The sequence below is a fragment of the Zingiber officinale genome, chromosome 3A (assembly GCF_018446385.1).
Source record: "Zingiber officinale cultivar Zhangliang chromosome 3A, Zo_v1.1, whole genome shotgun sequence".
In the NCBI taxonomy this organism is placed as follows: Eukaryota; Viridiplantae; Streptophyta; class Magnoliopsida; order Zingiberales; family Zingiberaceae; genus Zingiber; species Zingiber officinale.
This window is the reverse complement of record NC_055990.1, coordinates 62509394-62533418: the sequence shown is the minus strand read 5'-3', so window position 1 is coordinate 62533418 and position 24025 is coordinate 62509394. Positions and strand designations below refer to the sequence as shown.

The 24025-nt window shown below is 34.6% G+C and overlaps 1 protein-coding gene across 4 annotated transcripts in view; it reads left to right on the top strand.

Moving 5' to 3' along the window:
- LOC122051949 (helicase-like transcription factor CHR28) overlaps window positions 1-24025 on the top strand; it is a 72877-nt gene that overhangs the window by 12058 nt on the left and 36794 nt on the right. For 2 of the 4 annotated variants that reach the window (XM_042613308.1, XM_042613310.1), the window contains exons 2-7: window positions 11448-11623; window positions 11705-12203; window positions 12281-12453; window positions 18881-18952; window positions 19031-19105; window positions 19209-19585. In XM_042613308.1, the coding sequence (XP_042469242.1) occupies window positions 11792-12203; window positions 12281-12453; window positions 18881-18952; window positions 19031-19105; window positions 19209-19585 (1109 nt within the window). In that variant the 5' untranslated portion in view covers window positions 11448-11623; window positions 11705-11791. Of the gene's footprint in view, window positions 1-6187; window positions 6250-11447; window positions 11624-11704; window positions 12204-12280; window positions 12454-15572; window positions 15660-18880; window positions 18953-19030; window positions 19106-19208; window positions 19586-24025 lie in introns of those variants that run through there. The other 2 variants (XM_042613309.1, XM_042613311.1) reach the window with 2 other exon arrangements.

Genomic DNA, 24025 nt, shown 5'->3' with positions numbered 1-24025 from the left:
TCTTTCCTAATCTGAAAGACATGATTTTAAAAGAGAGTTTTAAAATTAAAATTTTTCTTTTATAGCTTTCTACAAAGGATTAAGGAAAAAGTTTGATATCTTTCATTATTTGTAGTTTAAAGAAAGATTTTAATTTTTGATAAAACTTTTCTTTTTGTAATCATCCACATATTTTAAAAGAGAGATTTTAATTTATAAAATTTTCTTTTTATAACCAACCATGAAGGGACTTTTAAAAGAGAAATTTTTATTTTAAAAATTTCCGGAAACAAATTAGGAAGTTTTTCATTTTGTGTTTAAAACTTTCCTTATTTGGAGGAGATGGTGGTGGCCGGCCATTAAGGGTTTATAAGGAAATTTTTAATTAAATTTTCCTTCTTAAACATTGGCAAGGAATATAAGGAAGTTTTATTTATAAAACTTTCCTTATTTGCCGAGACCAAGGAATATAAAAGAGAGGGTAGAGATGCCTCACCTCACAACAACATATCTTTTATTATTCCTCTCTTCTCTTCCTTGGTGGTGACCGACCCTCATCCCTTTTCCTTCTCCTATTCTTCTTCTTGTGTGGCCAGTGACATCTTCATCTCAAGGAGCTTTGTTGGTGGCCGGATATTGTTAGAGGAGGAAGGAGAGATAGGAGACTTTGTTTCTTAGCATCCCTTGGAGCTTGGTTGGTGGCCGAAAGTTCTTCATCTCTTGAAGATTGTTGGTGGCCGAAACTTGCTTGGAGAAGAAGGAAGCTTGGGTGGATTCTCGTCTCAGTAGATCGTCATCCACACGACGTCCGAGATAAGAAGAGGAATACGACAGAAGATTGAAAGGTCTATTAGCTACAAAAGGTATAACTAGTTATTAGTTTCCGGATCGTAACTAGTTCATCTTTCTGTTTAGATCTTGAAATACCAAACACAAGAGGCTAACGTTTCTAGGTTTCGAATTTATGATTCGAGTTTGTGTTTCTTTTGTTTTTTTGATCTTATGATTCGATTATTCTTAATGGTTAAACTTAGGGTTACTATAAAGAGATTAAATATTGCATGTTGTTGAAAGACTTTGTCTAGGAAGTAGTAGATGCTCCCATAACCAAGAAGGCCTAGTGCCTCGCTATGTTTAATCTGGAAGCAGATCTCTGAAATAAATATTTAATCAAATTTGTAACATAGGTCGATTTGGATTAAGAATGTTAAGCATCATTTGCGATCCAAGTTTAAACCTTTAAGAACAGATAAATTGAATTTGGAATCAATAATGTTAAGTTCTGTTTGCGATTCCTAATTTAATTTCTAAAGAACACAATAGGTTGTTAGGAAAGGTTTAGGACTTGTACAAAATTTTTATACAGGAGAATCGGTACGATATTCCGAGTAGCAACCAACAACAAGAATGACAAGATGCCGCTACATGCTCAAACGAGTATAGACTTGGGTAACATGTAATTGTTGTTTTTTATTCTTGCTTTCTTTCTGCATATCATATTCAAAAGTTGGTAGTCTTGTTACCAACCTATTTTTTTGTAAAGAAACGTTGATTAGTGGATTACCCATCGGAAATGTTTGAAGGACCTGGGTCTTAGAGTAGGAGTCACCGAAGGCTCCAAACTAAGTAAAACTGACCGTATTGATTTTGTTTTTCCAGTTTTAGTTGTTTTGCTTCCATCGCCAATTTAGTTTTTAAAATGTACCTCAACAAGTTGATCATCTTGTACTTTGCAACATTGACATTCAACTTGTTCCTGAACATCCTCTGCTACATGCTCCTCCTTAACATCCTCTACTATATGCTCTTTTTGAACATCCTCTGTCTGCTCAAGAAAAGAAACATTGATAAAGTTTTATGCAATTTGATCATTAATTTGCTCTTCAACATCTTCTAAGAAATCAATTGATAGCAAATTTTCCTCTAAATCTAATGAATCCAAAATTTCTATTATTTTTTATGAAGACAGTTAATAAATCATGGTTTTTATTGTAGATACACGTGAGATTATCAAGTTTCGTCGACATATTCTTAGAAGGGCAAAATTCTTGTGTGGCTTTATGATTCTAATATGTTCACACATCTAAATCTGTAATACAATAAGTATGGTTATAAATTTTGAATCAATGAAGTTACAATAAAATTAACAACTTACAGCAAGTAGGTGTGCAAATCCTTTTAGCATTGGGGTTTGATTTCCCTCACACCCCTGTGGCTTGGGCATTTGAGAGAGCATCACACTTATGCCCTCCATCTGTGGGGTCGTGTAGTTATATACAGCGTCACTATTCTAAGGCTAGTAGCCGCCCGTGATTTACCTCCTCTGTGTTGGCCCTGGGACGGGTTGGCGGGGACGCTGGGGGCGAGCGTATTCGCCTTTTGCCACCATGTAGTTATATACAGCTTTACATGAATTATATTTATCTAAATTTTTAAAGTCATCTACACAATCAAATAGTGACTTTACTCATAGTCAATATATACTATTAGTAGTACTAAATAGCATGTATATAAAAAATATAAAATAACAAGTTGTCAAAATAAAATATTAAATTCAGGAAATGGTTTTGGTTGTTTGCTGATGTTGATCAGCTTGTTCTCTATGTCATTCTTTAAATAATCCCGATCTATGAAATATTGAAGGTAGAGTGGGGGTGGAGGAGATATCCAAATGTAAAAGGACTTCATCGCCATGATCTGGAAGTCTGAAAATCAATGCAAAATCTTTTCTTGTGAATATAATCTTCTGATTTTGAAGATGAAACACTTAGCATGATAGTCTCAATTATCAAATCTATTTTGTATAAGACCTTTGATGTTTGTATTTTATGGTATGTCTAGGGCTCAAGAAAATGAGCTTCTACTTATCAACTCTATCTGTCGCTCATTTGGTTGTAGTTATAATATAAATGACTTAAACTGAGGGGACATCATTTTTCATTATAATTTTTTACGATATACACAAGAAATAGAGCTTCTGAAGGAGGTTGAAGCACTAGACTGTAGGGATCTTATGCATAAAACAACACATAACACATTTAAAAAATGATTCCTCCAGAGATCCTTGTGAATACTATATATTACGTTTTCCTATTCTATTAGATAGAATAGTTACCTTTGTTGCGTAAACTAGTATTCCTGACAGTCACTTTGATTCAGATGCAGATCTCAACTCAATCAGCATGTCCGTGCCTCTACGGAATCTATACGAACATATTTTTTTGTCAGTCTCACGAACTCATAACTTGGAGAAGAAACAACCTTTGTTATGGTAGCAACTACACAAGGTTATTTTTGGCTAAGAGAAGAAGTGGAAGAAGAGAAAAAACTAAAAAAGTCACTATCACCCAAAAGGTTACTTCACTTATATAATGTTATTTCACAAAAGTGTTACTTTACCAAAAGGGTTACTTCACTAAAAGGTTACTTTGCCAAAAACATTACTTCACCTAAAGGTTACTTTTACAAATGACTTTTGTACTCATCCAATGAATATACAAAGTTTTTATCTCTTGATCTTCCTTTTGATTAATGATATATTAATTTCTATTAATATTCATTAATCTTAATGGGTTAGATGTTAATATATTGGATTAACCATTAACCCAGTAAACCATTAACCCAATAAGTCAATTAGTCTAGTCTAAATTCATTTGAGTTTAGCTCAATAAGTCAAATTCGGATTAGACTTAATCCTATAATCCATCTTCAAATCAACGTGTTCTTTGTGTATGCCCCAATAGACTCTCATAACATTGATAATGTATCTAAAACAATTTTAGATACACAATGAGTGACATTTAGCAATGTATCATTGCTACCCAAATGACAAGAATGTCAAAATTTGACTTAATCATTTTTGTGAGTATTATCTTGTATGACTCAGTATTTCTATATTTAATATTTAGATTGATTAATGATGCATAGATCATGTCATCATCTTATCAATCTTTATATTTCTTGATCCCTAGGTAAACACATTCAATCAAATATGTTCAATATCTCATACTAACTAATTTGAGTATGACCATGTATTATTGTGTCCTACTTAATCAAGGGGCTTAAAGATATCACTTCTGTCATAGGGAAGATATAAATCACATCTACATCACTCACATTCCTCTGCATAACTTATTGCATATCTAGTAATTGACTTTATAATCTACCTTGTTACAAGTGACGTTTGTCGATACCAAAGTACACAACTCTTAATATTGGAAATTGTAGTGACTTCAGGTTTAAGGACTATTCATACCAATAGTCACTATGAAAATATTTAATAAAGATCCATGCAACATTCTCATGATGGGTCAATTCAGTACATATTTTCTAATATATACCCATGTGTCAACATGATATCTCATATTCATGACTTGTGGGATTAAGTCGTCAATTGGCTTACATGCCAATCTCAATGCATTAATATTATCCTTGCATATTAATGTTTGACTAGAAATAGTTAAGAATAGTGTCTATATATATCTACAGACTCTTACTATCAATTTAACCAGTTGATATGCTGTAGACTTTAACATACTATCCTAGGACATTATTATATTTATTCATCTGACACATATCTGAAGTAAATATAATAACCATTAATTTTTATTAATGAAATGTGACACACTATGCCCTAAGTCAATCAACTCTTGATTGACTCTTAAGACTTACACTAACATAGATGCCATTTAATTATCTAAACAAATACTTAATATCAAGCACTAGACCCTATTATAATGTTAGTTTTGAATAATAAAATGAGTGCAACATTTATTAGTGCGGTCTAAGCATGTTGTAGCAGCTACGTTCCGTATCTGCTATAACATTCTTGTCTAAGCATGTTGTAGTAATTTTTTTCATAGCTGTTACAACATGTTGGTCTAAAGTGTTATAGTAGCTATGTAACCATAGCTGCTACAACGTGGTTAGACTAGAACATCATAGTAGTCACAGAATCGTAGCTGCTACAACGTGGTTAGGCCAGAACGTTGTAGTAGCTATAGAACTATAGCTGCTACAATGTGGTTAGACTAGAATATTGTAGTAGATACAACTACTACAACGTGATTAGACTGCAACATTTTGGCTTAAGCACGTTGTAGCAGCGATAGTATGGTAGCTGCTACAACATGCTAGTCTAAGAGAGTTGTAGTAGCTACCTAATCGTAGTTGCTACAACGTGATTAAAATAAAATGTTGTAGCAGCTAAGAACCATAGTTGCTACAATGTAGTTAGACTAAAATATTAAATTGTAGTTGCTATAACGTTCTTGTAGGATCACAAACAAAAACGCTATAGTAACTACAGTTTGATTGCTGCTACGACATTGTATTTGCTATCAACTGTAGCATTTGGATGGAGTGACAAGATGTTTAAGATACATACATGGGGGGCACACATTGTAGATAAACAATGACATGCAGGCTCAGCAAGGCGATGCAGCACCGAGGGAGTTGAGCGATAAAGACGGTGATCATTGGCTCTGCATAGTCGCGACACCGAAGGAAATGAGAGAGTTTGAATGGTTGTTTGAAATATTTAGATTTTTAAGAAGGAAAGAAGCTTAGAGTTTTTTTTTTTAAATTTTACCATATCAACGTTATACCTATATTTAAAAATCCTCATATCTAATTATTTAATCGGATTAAAAATTATTTTTATATCCTTCACCATTTGAATTGGATATTGAATTTGCCATGCTCATAGTTGCTGACGGACGGCTCAGAATGTTCAGGATCACGTCGTCTCGCGCCGTTTCGGTCACGCCGTAGAAAACGACACGTGTTTTCTGATCAGGAGACTAAAATTCACGTCGTTTACCGCAGACACCTCATGTGGTGTTCTTCGGATCTGCTCCACGTTTTGAAATTTCACAACTTCCCTTCTTCCAATCAGCGACCGCCAACTGCACCCTAACTCAATCTTTCATCAACGGCGACGTGGAGCGAATCTGATTGCTCGATCAACTTTGGATCCTATCACGGCCCTACTTTGCTCGATTTCAATATGTTGGATGGACTTTTAAACCTACGGCTCCGATAGTTCCAGTCAGACAGAATCTCTCTCTCTCGCCTCTCAACTTCAATCTCGATATCTTTCCTCGTCAACCCTACTGTTTGAACCTCGATTTTCTCGAGGTTTTAGGGTTTGCTTGGTCGTGCGGTTCTCGTCGAAATCGGATTCGATCAGGTGAGTTTTGATTGAGGGGATCCTTGGGTTCCGATTAGTGTGTCGTCGAGAGAACACGGGGGAGTCTTGGTGTACGGAAGGTTTGCTCTAATCTTGGTTTTGTTTTTTTCCTTCTCTCTCCATGCCGTTTGAAAAATGCAGTTTTAATTTTGTTGGATTGAACAAGCATCACTGCTCTGTAATGAATTTGATCTGAAACTTGTTTATCGTTGCTCCATTTGTAGTTTTGGACAAGTACCGAAATTTCTCTTTTTTCTTTGTTTAATTAGTTTCTTCGCTTTCGTGTTGGGTAATATGCCGATACATATTCATGTGGTCGGCGGGTTATCTTGCAAAATGGTGTTGTTAAGAGAGTAGGTTTTCAGAGTTCAAAAACGCATTTGTTTGTAGCAAATCTAACATTGGGTTTATAATTATTCAAAAGTTCAGAATGTTACCATGATACATGCGAATACTCATGTTTTGGATGTGAAAAGAGAATAATGATGCACTCGGTGTGAACAGGACGTATGACTGTAGGAGCAATTGGAGTTCGAGAAACATAGATCTGCTCATTTAGACTTTGAAAAATTGGCTAATCATTGATAACAAATACTAAGTTGTTTGAATATTGTGGTTAACTTCTTGCTTAAGTACAACCTTTTATGTCAATGATAAGAAGAAGCTGCCTGTCCCAAGTAGGTGAAAATCATAACGACCTTTCATTGAAATGCATATGATAGGTAATTCAAAAGGACTTCTATTCTTCCATATTTCACATAGGCAAATCATGATAATTCTAGTTTCTTTTATTTGAGATGAGTTTAATAACTGGAAATTATTGTTTTAAAGTTTTGAATGGGATGGCAAAGGGTAAAGTACTCTTGAAATTTTCTTTAGCTCACAAATGCCCATTTAACACACTTGATAATTGTACCCAACCTTCTCTACCTGTAACTTTCCCATAATGTTTAGATGGATACTCATACTTGATCAAATGGATAGGGTGCCTATGAGTACCCACCAAAACACAATGTGACTCTAAAATGCATTAAAAGGAATAAAGTCTAGAAATTTAAAGAATATACACATATCTATTATAAAATAATTAAATTTATTGGGGGTATCTATTACTCCAGCCATTAAGTCCAAAACTATCCAATACTCATCATTAAAGAATGACCATCTAGTGATTACTAAGTTACTCATACCTATACTACTTTAAGCATACCCATACCTAAACCCATTTAAATGGGTCAGGTTGTGACAGTCACTCGAAAAAATTCATCCCATTGCTGTCCATGTTTTAGAGTTGTTAGACTCATACAATCCACTATTCTGTTTCATACTATACATTACAACTCACATGTATTCACCATACATATGAATTGAAATTTAGAAGGACGATGACAATCCAATTCAATGCGATTCGTTACAAATTTATACAATTTTGAAAAAAGAAATAAAACCCATTTTAACTTGGATCCAATCCATTAAAAGTAAATCTAATATATTAAGGCATTAAATTAAACCTATTAGATTGGAAATAAACTAAAATGATTATAAAAAGAAGGAAACAATGAGTCTTCTGTTGTATGATAAAACTAGAGAGGTTGAAGAGAGTAAAATCTGACTTACCAAAAGAAAATTCTTGTAGAAAGAGTTAAGGACAACCAAGGTGGACTTGAATACACAACAATAATGTAGAAAAATAGTCTTGTCACATGAGACTCTGAGATGTCAATAAGTGTCAAGTCAATGGTCATAGTCTTGGCACATCAAATTTGTCTTTCATTCCTCTTATATAGTATGGTTGCCACCTTCTTTCTCTCTTTAAGTATGTGAATGCTTTCAAGACTTGGGAATTGACAGTGAGGCTAGTTAGAAACATTTGATAATAAATGCCCTTTTATTCTCTCCACTTGATGCATTTGGGTTTCTGTTCTTCCAAACTCTCACCCCACAAAATTATTTTTGCCCAAAACACAGATTTACTATCATGGACTCCTTAGATTGCCCTCGATGCAATCAAAGCAGCTTCGACCAACTTGTAAATTGGTCCAATGAAACTTAGGGAATCCGTTTATCCCACTAAAAGAATGTACCACTGTTTCATCTGTAAGAAGGCTTTTTTTTTTTACCTGAAAGATCCTTCTGTCCCTATCAATTCCTGTTTTCTTCCTCCAATCTCATGTTCTCTTTTATCTCTAGCTATGGTTTTCGTTTACTTTTGCTGAGTTGCAATCTTCAATGGGGTGAGTGTGTTTGCTTTCTTCATTTATTGTCTCTGGGTTAAGAAAATTTTAAGATGAGTTGATGTTTATTCTTTTATTTGCATCTTGTTATGGCCTTTTCTTTCAATAAACCCATCTCTCCTTTTCTTTCTCCTCCTCCTCCACCACCACCTCCTCTTTGTTTACCCTTTTCCTCCTTTGAAGAAGGAACTGCAACCTTTATTTTTTAGCCAATTTGTGCCACCTTTATACCTGATCTTTTGAGATGGATTCAGATTTCCTAATAACCTTCACTTATAAAGGAGTGGCATCCTTCCCATGGTTGCCAAGATTGTGATCTAAACCTTAAAATTTTTTGATCTTACAATCCAAGCTGACCTAAATGATCTAGACCCAAAGCGGGATCTAAATTGGGTTGGAATCTCGAGAATCTCTCTAGTTCTATGTTCCCTCACTATTCTACGTAAGATCTTGATAATCTTGTCTGTTGAAAAATATTTATGTTTATATAAACAATTTTAAGCTTGACATTCACCAAAAGTACACCATTTTTTGTATACCATATCATCTTTGATTATGCGAGAACATCTTTAACTCGAAAAAAAGAAGAAATCATTTCAACTTTTATCATTGTCATCTATCTAACTCTGTTTCTATCCATCTTGTTATTTACAAGAACAAATCATGAGTCTAACTATTTGTTGCTCAAATGTTTGAGGACAACTACAATTCTGCGATATGATCCTATGAATCTACCGTCATTCTTAATCTTGACAACCTTGATCTTGCCTTTACTTCAGTCCATATGGGCTATTCTTCCTTGTTGCTCTATTGGTTGTTGGGACAACCATAACAGACTCATATCAACATCTCGTTCATTTGTAATCATTGCATGTAATCAAGGTCAGCTAGATGAATCTTATCCCATCACATCTTATGTTGAAGATATTATTAAATACAAATACAATTTCAATTCTATGGCCTCTAACATTCCTAGATCCTCTACATTTCCACTATGTTCTCTTTCTCTATTGACCTATTGAAGGTATATAGCAGGCTCAATCCTGATTTTTTTTCTCTTTCTTTTTGATCATTACAATAACTGTTTTATCTTTTGAACTTTCTGTACAGTGATCAGCTAATTTTTGGATAGAGTAATATCCTACTCACATGATTTTCAAATGCTTTAGATTCAGATGGAAGGGCTTTTGTGATTCCTCCACTCGAGGAGTCTCCACCTTGGGAAGTGGATTATAAAAAGGTTAGATCATGTGACATTGGATCCAAAGCCCCAATGATCTGAAAGTTTAAACAATTAAACTGTTACTCCTTGAAAGGGAAATTTACTTGGTTTTGTGGATGCTAGTACATCGTTTTTTGCACTTTTTCAGATGGGAAATTTTCAAATAATTTCTCAATAAAGTTTTGATCGCTAGCAAACTTCCTACTTCCACTGCATTTGTCTTGCATTACTATAGGGTTGGTTCCTTAATGGTTACATGCTACATGAACCAAGCCAGATTGTAGGAAACAATCACAGACCAATAAAATCATTAACTTCTTCTAAAATACACTAGTAAAGTAATGCAATTAACTCCATGGACTTATATATCTCAATGTTGCCTCCCCAACTATAATAAATTAAGGAGATATAAAGTTAAAAATTGCCTTCTCTCAATTGCACTTTTCTAGGTTACTAAAATCATTTGCATCATCTTCAAGCCTCAGATTAAGTTTGTATGCACTATTGGAAAATAAAATAGTTCCAATTTATATATATTCTATTTACTAAAAACTAAAAAAATTTGCGTCTGCACTCTGCAACACTTCTATAAAGAAACAACACCATGCCTTCCAAATTATTTTGGGGCATTTCAGGATCTTAGGCAATTTGGCAGTTTGGGGTGTGCCTATTTTGGACATAGGTAAAGTGTGGGGTGTGTGTTTGGAATAAACCAAAATGCAGGTACGCTTGTTGGGAAATTTGCCATTTTATATCCATCACCAAACTATTCTCATATGACTTCCTTATTTCTTTCTACTTCTTCCTACCTATTCGTAGATCAATGCTACTAGAATAATACTGAATCAACTGATTTAGCCAGGTTCATTGAAAATTAGACAATAAAATGAAAAACTAGTTAAACCTAGTCAGTTAAGAATTGGCTAAACCCATAAAAATCAATTATACTTGGGTCAACCAAATAGGTTGAACTTTTTTTTTTTTCTTTGGTTGATATTTTAGTCAGTTCTCCTTTGACTCCACCCCTTGACTGCTACAATTAATGCGTTGACTTTCAAAACATTGATTAAGATGGCTAGAAGAAGGCAGCCATGTCATTGTCAAATGTCAATTGTTAAAAGCACTATTTATTGTCTTTGTTTTGGGTGACCCACCATGTTAGACCACTAAATGGATTGAAAGTTCAAACTATGTGAATGCAGATTAGTTCCTCTAAAGCAATTGAATTACATGTTCAGAGCAAATACTCTTTGCAGTCTTTGTGAACAAGCTTACTCTTTTGTTATTATTATTTTTAATTTTTTAAAATGCTATAGAAAGAATATAAACTTAGGTTCCAAAAAAGGACTAGTGGAGTCCTGTGATTTTGGATCATTCTAACTTCATGGTTTGAACCAGGCAGTAGATTTGGGTCATGTTGGTTGGGGTTATCCATAACCTAAACTCATTGTGAAAAAATTGAATCCAAAACAAATTTTGAGTTTTGATTTTCTGTTAAATATACCGTCGTTGGCATCATCGTTAAATCGTGTTTGTCCCAACTATTTGAAATTGACTATATAAATTTTATTGGTCTGTTGAGCTCTATGCAAGGCTAAATCATATGTAATGTTTAAATTAATTAAATTGTTTTTGCTATATTGGCTATTTTTTTCTTGTAAATATCATGCTATTGTAAATGTAAGAGTTGTATGGAAGATAATGTTATATGCTTCTATTGCATTAGAGATAGCTTCTAGCATGTTTCCTTGAAGCTTCATGGAATTGATTCATCGTTGGGCACTAAGTTTTCTAAAGCAATGATTCTTTTATTTTTCAATAGGCTGCTTTTTTGACTTTCTATTGGTCCTTCCAACTTTGACTCTTCATGGAATTTTATGAAGTCCAACTGTCCCTTTAGATGCTTCATTCTGAAATAATTGTTCCACATTAACTGGAGTTGATGCAGCACTGTTTAACTGTGGATCTAAGGGAGACATTTGTACTTCATTTCTATGAGTAAGTCTTAAATTCTTTTGTTCTGTCAATTTTCCATAACACCAGAAGGTTATACTAGGTCTAACAAATCATTTTTGTTAGGTTTGGAGTCTTTAAAAAATTAGAACAACAGAGAGCCAATCTTTAAGTTCTGTTGTGGGAACTGCAAATTGAACACTTGCTTTGTCTATGGATGTCATTGAGATCGAGTCATCTACTAGTGAAGATGGTTCCTTTGATTTTGGATTATCAGACACATCTTTAATTGACGAAGCTGAGGATCAACAGGTAAATAGTGCACAAAGTTTCACCACAGGGAATAACCATTCTATAGACAGAACTGAACTACAAGGTGTATCAGGCATGCTAGATACAAGTCAGTCTTATAAAAAAGAGCCAGTGCGTTCTTTTACAAGACCAAATTTTGATAGTAGGATGGAAACTAAGAGAAATGGTGAGACTACAAAAGGTGAAAATAGTGTAATTGGGCCTTCATCTTTTGCTGGAGGAAATTCAATCAATGCTTTGACTAGGTTTAAAGCATCACAGTCTGTGGATGAGAAGTTCCGCAAATTGCCAAACACTTTAATGGAGAGTAGAGGTAGTAATGCTTGGGTTTTAATCACAATGTATCTCATGTATCATATGCATGCTGATATGCATTATTTCAATATGTAGACATTATACATGGAGCTACCACGAATTGGATGCAGCCCTCATCCCTGGTTCATGGAAAATCTATCAGCAGTTTGCATTCAGCTAGCACCAGTGAAGTACAAAAGCACTTGGGCATAGGAGGTGATAGGCACATAGAGCGTGATGAAAGGCATATATATCAGGAAGCTTTGCAGGTACTATGTAGTTTCATTTTATTTCTGCTTTCTATATTCTGTTGATGGGGTTCTTTTCCTCACACTAATCATCAGGTAAAAACATATTAGGAAATAAGAAGGATATTGTTCTCGTACAATTTTTGGAAGCTATGAAATGGTTTCACATCCAATTTCTTTTAATCTTACCTCACTTCAAAGTTAATATAAAACCATTAAGATGGTTAATGCCTCTCTGGCTGATGCAACATTATAATATGAAAATCTTGTAAGATTCTGTATGATGAGAGCTACCAAAATTCTGAATCTGTGTCTTTCATGTGCTAGAGTGCGTTGCTAGGGCAGTTAGTTGTGTGGTTAAGAGGCCATCAAGATTTAAAAATCATATATAGGTCATATTACTGCAGAAAATCTTTTTTGTTAAAATAAAATAACATCAACTATAATGACAAGAATGTGTAATTTCATGCCCAAAAGAGTTTATATCTATTATAAAATATATTAACCTGATCAACCCCATCAATCAACAAATGTTCCACCTACTACTTAACAATTAAATTAATCATTCTAAGAACCTGTAAATTCCTATAAATATTTGGCATATGAATCTGATCAATACATAAAACACAAAACATATCGTCTAATTTATGCATTCAGAAGATTTATTTGTTGTTCCAATACATATTATACATTTGTTTGTCTGTTTGGCAAGATTGGTTTAGTCAAATCCATATTAACATGGGATGAGATCGGGATTCAATAAGTTTGGGATTGGTTTAATCTGCATAATCGTTGTGCAGTCATAAGCTTGTGGTTGCTCATTGCATATGCATAATGAGGTCACAAAATCAACTTATGTTGTGGTTTTAAAGCAATTGGTGCTTTATGGTCTATTTGGGAGGAGGTGAGGGAAGGGTAACTAAAGGGAAGGTAACTTTTAACCTTGTTTGGGAAGGGGGTGAGGAGAGATAAAGGGAACTTTTACCCTCCCTTACCCCTCCAATGACCTATTTTCTTACCCTCTGATTTGGGGTGTAAGGAAGTTACCCTCCCTTCCCTTTCCATTAATGAATCTCCCCTCACCCCATCCAAACAGAGGGTTAGTAAATTAGAGTTTGTGGATTGATTTTAACTGTCATCAATGAAGCAACACTTTTCTAGAAAACACTTCATCATTGTGCCAATTGTATTTTTAAATTTAAACTATTGTAGTGACAATTAAATTCTAATTTCATTTAATCAGTTTCCACTTGTCCAATGACGGCAATTAAATATTGTGTCTGCAAACTGGCTTTATCTATGGCTTAGTCATGCATTGGACTAGTCCATGAGCATTGGGTGTCAAAACTACAAAGAATAGGATGATTCCCATTTGCAAATACAGGCTATTAATTCTTAAGAGTTATTAGATATTATTATAGTTATATGATTGGTTCAGTCCTACTTATGGTGTTAGTTATTGACTATTATATTAGCGTCCTATATATATCTATATATATGGTGTAATGGTTTATTTTATTGAAGAATAATAGAATATTTTTTCTCTATAATATTAGAATGAGACTATTCCTAGGGTTATTGGAGTGGGATGTGTTTGTGTGACCTTTCATCATTCATCTATCTTGACATAAGATTCTACTTTCCTCCCCCTTTTACTCCTGCAAAACCATAATTCTTTTGGTCAGTGAACTACTCATCTAGAACATTGTTGGCTCAACATAGTGCTTCGTTGGTACTCTGTGTTGGCATCAATCCCTTTACCTTTTGTAATTGTAATCTCATCTTCAATCCTATTACAACAACTACCCTCTCACTAACTGCATCTTAGGTAATTGCCACCCTCCATATTTACCACATTGTTGATTGAGTTGCTTTCCCTCTCAAATCTTTGATCCATTCTCTATCACAAACATATCCTTTGACACCGTCATGGTTTGCTCCTCCAGAGTAGTCAATGATCATATTCAACCTTTACAAAATGTCGACTTGTAATCCACAACCATAAATCATTGCTCCAATCCCTTCACTGAATCTCGATCATCCTAGGAACTCAAAAGATCTTCACCTTTGCTACTTGTCTTGTGGTTTCTTGACAGCTGTTGGTTCTTCTTACTAGTTCTCATCAAATGTTTAATTCCTGGCCTTTAACGACCTCATTCCTATCACAAAATCTTGGGCAGCAAGACCAAAGAAATAGATACCCACTATCGGCTTCTCCCTACTTTGGCATCAATCTGACAACGAAGGGTGGCTCATTTAGATCTTGGATGGAGTCATTTTTTTGAGTTAGATGGTGGAGGCTCTCATCACAACCTCAACGGACTGCATCATAATCATGTGCCCACCCTAGCCCCTACAACTCTCCCTGAGCAATACTGGTCCAATAAGGACCAATCCAATAAGCTCAATTGCAATTCTATCTGAAAAAAAAGATAAAAGGGTAAAAATAACAATTTTTTAAAGAAAAAGGAATGGGATGTGAAATCTTGAGAAAGATAGGGTTGATTAAAAAAGGGGATAGTAAAAATTTTAAAAAAGTTGGTACAACAAAAAAAGGATTTAGATAAAGAATTTTAAATCGTAAAGTATGAGAATAGTTAACAAAAGGTAAGATTGGAAGCATTTATTTAGTACAAAATTTTCTTTTCTTTTCCCTTATGTTCCTCTATATTTTATCTCATAGTCTATTATTTTTCTTGTGTGCATGAGTCATAATAAAACTAGTTACTTTTCATCTCTTCTAGCCTCTCTCCTTTTAGAGAGGAATAAAATGATCAACAACTTAGTTTTGTGCTTACATTTCCTCTCTTAGAGTAGACACTTGGTATCATAATTTATCTCCTTAGGTTGCATTTTCAAAAAGATGTATCAATTTTTGTTCCATCTTAATATCCTCTTTCTCATAGATTTAGATCTCAATACCATATCGGGTGAGACTTGTTCCATGCAAGCGCCTAGACATGACACCTTGGTGAAGCTTTTGACGGCAGCGTGGAAAATCCAGTGAACTTCCCAATAAATTTCTCTTCCTCATTTTTTTACTGCTTCATTGGAGATCCTTCTCTCTTTTTTTCTTTCCTTTCTTCTTCTTCTTCTTCTTCTTCTTCTTATTATTATTATTATTTTGTTAGGTTCAACATAGGGCTGAACATTGCTTGATACTGCAGGGACACATTTCATTTCAGGACAAGAGACTAAGAGAGACTTCAAATCTCACTCTCTCTTTGGTAGCTATGGGATTTTACTCAGTCTCTCTCTCTGACATTTTCTCCTTTTCGTTTGGGAGTAATATTAAACTTTATGTTGTCTCTATTTCCTATTAACTCCTTGTCACAAGATTACTTATCATAATTTTTCAATTTTTACTCTGCAAGCTTTCACAAGTTGTTATTTCATCCTCGTAGAATCATACAATATCTTCGATTTCAGCAGAGTTAAAGAATAAGAATATATTAAAGTTTTTTGAAGATTTTTATCAACTTGATTTTTTTTTATTTAAGAAGTCTACCATTAGGGAATTGCCATCAATATCATTGAAGTTTCGTAACCATTCTTTCAGTGTTTTGTCATCGTCATCATCACTAAACATCAATCAATTTTTTCTTTGTTCCATAAGCTGGCACAATGGTAAGGTGTTATGGGTTGTCTAGTTGTGTTTTATTGTGTTAGAATTATATAAGACAGAAAATATAAGGAAAATAATTATTTCCACTTAACTAGAATAGGTACAAGGCTCTCCTTTTATAGAGAGAATTTACAATAGAAAAGGAAACTAATGAAAAGAAACTAAATAAAGTTAATATTTGACCGATTATACTTTCCTATTTTTTTTCTAATTTATATATCTTTTATAATCTATATTTATATAAGAAACGATCCTGGAATATTCCTGAAATTATGACTAAATCAAGGACTTTAATGACAGGATTTCCAACACTCCCCCTTAAGTTGGTTTGTAGATATCTTCCATAGCCAGCTTGCTAGTCAGCTTATCAAATTATTTCTTGTGTAGTCCCTTCGTTAATACATCAGCTAATTGTTCATTTGTTGGAAGATATGTCATGCATATTATTCCAATGTTGATTTTCTCCTTGATGAAATGTTTATCCACCTTTATATGCTTTGTGCGACCATGAAGAACGGGATTATGAGCTATAGAAATAGAAGCTTTATTATCACAATAAACCTTTATAGGAGTTGAGTAAGAAAACTTCAATTCCTCAAGAATTCTTTTGATCCACATTACCTCACAGATTTCATGGGCAACAGCTCTGAATTATGCTTCAGCACTACTTCTGGCTACCATATTTTATTTTTTACTTCGCCCGTAACTAGGTTCCCACCAACAAAGCAACAATAGCCTGATGTTGATCTCCTATCCATAACACTCCCTGCCCCAGTCTGCATCTGTGTAGACTTCGACTTGAAGATGTCCATGTATCTTGAATAATAAACCTCTTCCTGGAGTTCCTTTCAAATATCTCAATATCCTATAGATGGCCTCGAAATGTTCTGCTCCTGGTGAGTGCATGAACTGACTTACCATGCTAACTGCCAAAGCGATATCCGGCCGCGTATGAGACAAGTAAATCAATTTTCCTACAAGTCTTTGATAAAGGTCCATGTTCTTTACTTCTTTAGTCCTAGCAGCTTGTAACTTCAAGTTAGGTTCAATTGGAATCTCAACCATTTTACATCCCGGCAAACTTATTTCTCCAATGAGATCAAGAATATATTTTCTTTGATTAACAAATATACCTTCCTTAGACCTTGCAAATTCCATTCCGAGGAAATACTTAAGGGCCCCTAGATCTTTAATTTGAAACTCTTTTGCAAGTCTCCTCTTTAGGTCTGCTAATTCTGTTTCATCGTCACCGGTTAAGATAATGTCATCAACGTAAACAATTAAAACAACAACTTTACCCCTTTTTGAATGTTTATAAACTATTGTGTGATCTGCTTGACTCTGCAAGAAATCATAACTAATAATGGCTTTTCCAAAGCGTTCAAACCATGCTCTTGATGACTGTTTGAGTCCATATAATGCCTTGTTTAATTTGCACACTTTTTCACTGCCAAGTCCCTTCTCAAATCCTAGCAGTAGACTCATGAACACCTCCTCTTCTAGATCACCATTGAGAAATGCGTTTTTAATGTCAAGTTGATGTAGAGGGCAATCTGAATTTACTGCAAGAGATAACAAAATTCTGATAGAGTTTATCTTAGCAACTGGAGCAAAGGTCTCTTGATAGTCAATCTCATAAGTATGAGTGAAGCCTTTAGCCACCAGTTTAGCCTTGTACCTTTCAATGCTTCCATCAGCTTTACATTTTACTGTAAACACCCATTTACACCCAACTCGTTTCTTGCCTTTCGGTAGATCAACTATCTCCCAAGTGCCACTTCTCCTTAAAGCATTCATCTCTTCCATTATTGCTAAATTCCAACTCGGATCATCCAACGCTTCCGGTATATTCCTTGGAATAAACAAGTGTGAAATCCTAGAAGTGAAAGCTTTATGGTTTTTTGACCGTCTTTGGTAGGAAAGATAATTTGCAATAGGATGATTAGTACAATTTTGAACACCTTTTCTAATTGTTATAAGAACATCAAGATCAGGAATAGTAGGTGAAGAATTAGACACAATAAGAGGAATCAAAGCTGGACTTGTGATAGGGTTACCTGAAATTTCGAAGCCAGAGCTCGATTTTTCAGACGGGTGTTGTGCAAGCTTGACATTCGAGTCTTTATTCCTTAGATGAAATCTCTTCCTAGTATAAACCTGAAGCTCAGAATTCAAATCATAACAATCAGTTTGTAGTATTTCTCCCCCTGATCGAGAGTCTCCAATACTAGGTATTAGAGGTAAGTGACTATTTTCAAGATTGTCTGAAAAATGATATTGGGAAGTGACTATATTCTCTGATACTAGGTAATACATTTTGGGGTCATCAAATCTGGTTGCTCCAATGTTGCAAAATTCAAAAGGAAAACATGCTTCAGTTATAAAGGACCAAAGAATGTCTCATTTTATTGGTTGCTTATTTCAGTGTTTTACTAGATTATAAATATAAATCATTATCTAAAGAAAGAAGTAGAATTATATGACTTACAAGTGACAAATGCTAAAGCTTAATTGATTGCCAGAATTTTTAAAGTATAAAGATTGATATGAATAATTATGCATTGGCAATTTAATTATTTATTAAGTAAATAACTAATTATAATAAAATAATTTATTAAAAATTACAACAAGTAAAGTTAGTCATGTGACAATGAATTTTGAGACCACTCTTGCACAATGGTGTGACACCAAAATGGAAACGGTCCGTTTGTATCATTCTGGTCAGTGACCAAAATTTCAGCATGGCTAGAAAATTTTAAACTTTGCTTTTGGTTGTCAATTTTAAGAAAAATGACTGCCATTTTCCCCCTTTATAATCTACAGAATCTTGGTCAACCACGGCTAGAGGATGACCTGCCTCAGGGTCTTTTGGCTGTTCCTCTTTTTAAGCATCAGGTAGCTACTGGATGTGCAACCTTATTAATTACTTTCCTTGTGTTTCAACAATTGGATACTGACCATCATGTTGATTAGAAAATAGCCTTAGCTTGGATGGTTCAGAAGGAGAAAAGTACACATTGTACAGGTGGAATTCTTGCAGATGATCAGGTCATTTTTGTGGATTTAGTTTCTCATTCACATTTAATTAATACGAGAATAGTATTTTATTAAGCACGACTGTCTAAAGGATGGCATGTTATCTTAAAAACAGGGCCTTGGTAAGACTATATCCATGATAGCTCTGATACAAAAGCAAATGGCTCAACAGTCAAAATTTACATCAGATGTTTCAGATTGTGTAAAACCAGAAGCCTTAAATCTAGATGAGGATGATGATGGGGTTACTGAAGCGGATAAGACAAAATTACAATCCAGAGAAAGTGATCTTAAATGTGAGAAAGTGACTTCTTCAATGATCAACACATCAAGCAACACCAGGCCAGCTGGAGGTACATTGATTGTGTGCCCTGCTAGTGTTCTTCGGCAATGGGGTAGAGAGTTGGATGAAAGAGTTCCAGAAAGTGCAAAGTTATCTGTTCTCCTATATCATGGAGGTACACGGACAAAGCATCCCAATGAACTAACAAGATACCATGTTGTTCTGACCACCTATTCAATTGTGACTAATGAAGTTCCAAAACAGCCTATAGCTGATGATGATGAAGGAGAGCAAAAGAACCATGATAAGTATGGGCTATGTCCAGACTTTTCATCCAACAAAAAGAGGAGGCAGTCCTCCAATGAACAGAATAATAAGAAGAAAGGGAAAAAATCAAAAGAGTCTCTTCTTGACTTTGGCAGTGGTCCTCTTGCTAGAGTTCGGTGGTTTAGGATTATCTTAGATGAAGCTCAAACTATAAAAAATCATAGAACTCAGGTTGCTAGAGCCTGTTGTGGTCTTCGGGCCAAAAGAAGATGGTGCTTATCAGGGACACCGATGCAGAATACAATTGATGATCTCTACAGCTACTTCCGTTTTCTGAAGTATGATCCTTATTCTGTATATAGCTCCTTCTGCGCTTCTATAAAACATCCAATATCTAGAAATGCGAGTAGTGGATACAAAAAACTTCAGGCTGTCTTAAAAACAGTCCTGCTTCGACGCACCAAAGGTAATTTCTTCACATAAATTTATCTGGAACTATGTAAGCTTCATATATTGGTCATTACTCATTAGTTGATTAGATCTTTTCTTGTTATTCCTTTTCTGGAAAGATGATACATAAAACACAATAATGGTTTCTTTATTGTAATTTCTACACAAGGTTTCTTGTTTGGTCACTAAATCATGGACTATACTTACATCTTCATGTGAAAGACCTAGCAATGGCTAACAGTTATAGTATTTTATCTGTATGCATTACATAAATAATACCTTGCATTTTCTCATCATCTAATAGTTGGACTTTTATCTACCTCTTCCGTACCCATATTGGATGATAACATTGGGACACCAACACTTTGAACATGGAAAGAGGTGAGGTACAAGAAGTGAAGTATTTAAAGTTTGAGTCACTTTCACTCATTGAGATTGAGGAGCAAGTCTCAAGGAATTTTTTGAATATGGATACCTACAATGGGAGCATGGACTTGTTAGAACGTGATTGTTTTTTTCATTCCCATATATATTTGCATGGAATAGTAAATTCTTGATGTGCTGAATTTTTTTAATACAACCGTGAGGAGTCACACATTTGTTCTCCTTGTTGCCATTGGGGAAATATATAGCTTTAAGGAATTTTCTCAAGGCATTGACTTTGTTGGCAATAATAGGATAGCCTGCAAAATCAATAGCTTGATGATGTTGAAATGAAAGGGTGAGGAGGCACTTTCAAAATTTTTAAAGGGGTTTATCAAAGTGACGAGCTAAGTGGATGACTATATTATACTTCCTAATGGCTGCCTTTAAGTTTGCTTTGAGGCCATCAAGGGTTTCATTCTCCGCACGAGAACCCACCTAAGTACTATGTTGAAATGTTGAAGGGGACAAGTGGATATGTTGTCATGTTGAAGTGATGCCTATGAATGTCCCACAATCTTAAAGTGCTCACAGAAGTTAAAGATGGAAAATTGCAGTTACCATAACCACAACTATACTGCTCTGCTTTCCATTAGAAAGACAAACCAAAGTGTTGCTGCTATCATTGGGAGCATGTGTGCAATACAGATGAGTGTATGCATTTGAAGATTTGCTTAGAAAGGGATAAACTGCACAAATTTGTGGGTCCATGGAGGGAAGTCAAAGGAGGAGCCAACCTGCGATCCAATTCAAAAACATATAAAATTGATTATTAGGTGATTAGCATCCAGTGGAGAAAGAAGCAACAAGTTCAAATTTTCTGCCTGAAGGAAACCATCATGTTTGCCTTACATGTGGGGCATAAGTATAGCCAAGATTTGATAGACCAAAAAAGTAGGGAAAATTGGTTCACATATTCAAGATGCATTACTGCTTCATGAAAAAGTGGTGGCTTGAGAGCTTTGATTCTATATTATCTATAACGGATATGCATTACTGCTTTAGGTTTAGATTGTGATTGTTTAGTAAGAAGGGTGCTAGTGGATATCGGCAATTTAACCTTGTATTACAACATATTTTTGTAAACCTATATGCAATGTGAATTGAGGGAGAATACAACCTTGATGGATTTCACGAGAAATAAAATTAGAATGCTCGAAACAATTGATTTGACTGTAGTGACTTGGTGTAACAGTGATGGGTTTCTCAAAAAAAAAAAAAAAACAGAATTAGAAGGTTCAGAACAATTGCTTTGACTGTAACAGTGGGTCTAGCTGCTTTCTTCTTTCAATGTAATCCTAGGAGCTTAATCTTACAATACAAGGGGTAGGAGTGATTAGGTTTGATCCAATAGAGTCATGGACTGGGTTTAGGGTTGTTACTTGCCAATTTGTTACCATGCACACTCTCCAGTCTTGTTATCTAGCATTTGTTTTGACAAACATCTTTTTTTTTTCCCCTCCGTGTAGTCAAAGCATCTCTTTTCTTCTCTAGCTATATTTTATTGTTGTAGTTGTGTTTGGCATGTAAGGTATGGTTCTCTCTTATACCAATGTCTTTCCTCACCTTCCCATTTTTGAGTCCCTTATTTTTTTAAAAAATTATTTCCCTTGTTCATTTCTTATTTAAATGATTTTATAGTTATGTTTTGCCTATATCTAATTCCATAGAATTTTCGTTATGTTCATTCTTTTGTTTCATTAGTTTATGGCTTATTGTTCGCTTCCTGCTTCTAAATTGCCTTGTAGGTACAATTATTGATGGGGAGCCAATTCTTAAACTACCGCCGAAGTCAATTTGCTTGAAAAAAGTAGAATTTTCTCATGAAGAACGAGAGTTCTATTTAAAGTTGGAGGCTGATTCACGGCAACAGTTCAAGGTACATCCCATTTGATAGTTGAGTTATTGTGCAATTCAATGTAATTGAAGAACAGATCGTACTAGGTTGTATTTTCACCAGATTTCTGATAAAAGAGAAATTTGACCTTTATCTTTATTTAGATTGTAATGCTAACTCATAATTGGTAGAATAATGCTAGCTGTTACTTTCTTCTCCATAAGTTCGGGAAACAACTTTATGCATGGGAATATGGGATATGGCTAGAAAGAAAGAAAGGTGATTGCTTTTTGGTTCTATTTTCACATGTGAGCTGGAGATATAGTCACCTCTTATAAAGTTTGTATAGCTCATATATAGTGAATATATCACAATAGTTGAGATATGCAATTGACTTAGATGTGCAACCTAATGCTTAACTGGTTGATCTCCATTTAAGACGTAATGTATGCATGTATGAGAAAAAAATGATAGGAAAACTGAAAATCTAGGCGCTCACATTTATTTCAAAGAAGTTATTGCTATAGATTCATTTATATCAAATTTAATGGTTCAACAAGAGGTTTGGGCAGCCACATAAGCAGTGTGGAAGGGTCCATGGCTGCCTAAACCACGCATGCTTGCAAATGTTTGCATCATTCCAAATAAAGGTAAATTGCTTAGGTGGATTATGCAATTAATATTATACATATATTATCTTTTTAGCAAGAAAATATTATTTTTAGGCCGTAGGCACTTGGTCCTTAGATGGTTGGTATTAAAATATTATTAAAATAGGTAGTGCCATCATGCAAAAAATAATGTCATCATGCTAAAATATTAAAACATGAAAAAGCTAACTAGTGTCATACACAAGTTTACAATAAACTAAGTTCATAAGTTATAAGTAACAAAGCACTCTATAGAGAAAAAAAAACTATCCAGAAAATCCCATTAAATTCCTCATTAGCCACCTTACTTTTTTATCCTCAGAATTAACCTCTTCTTCATAGTCTTCACTTGTAGAGGGATCAACTAGCTTATAGCTTCTCCTCGCTTGAGAAAGCTGATTAGCTCTTGAAGCTTTTGGAACTATATCCTTATATCCTATGTCAAGCCTGATAAAAAAACTACTTCCTCTTATATCCTCGTTCATTCATTCTCTGGCACTACTGACATCTTTTAACTCTTAAGGGGGTTCTTCTTAATATATATACATTTTAAATTCATCAATCTTTCATCAAATTGGATATACACTATATCATTCATTTTCATTACAAGTAATTCCTTTGTTCACTTTGTATGAATCGACAAAAAAGAAATCCATTTATTTATTGATAAATTATGTACAATCACAATTTCAAGTGTCGAGCTATGCCTATTGGCACAAGCAGAGTTTATATTTTGCTCATTGACAAACAAACAAACAAGCAGAATGGTTTGGCATGAAGAGCTTTGGCTTGGGAATGAGAGAAATTGAAAAGAAAGATAAAGAGGAGAGAATAAGAAGAGGAAGCATGGATTAAAATATTGTGTCAAGCTGTCGCCGTGGAAGGCTTGCGTGACCCCACAGTCGTGCCAGAGGGGTTGCACTGGGCGGAGCAAGTGCGGGTTTTTAAATTAAAATTGATAACTTAGCATTGATTATCTCAATCAACTCTTAGCTACGACTGAGATAATCTCAAGTGGCTTA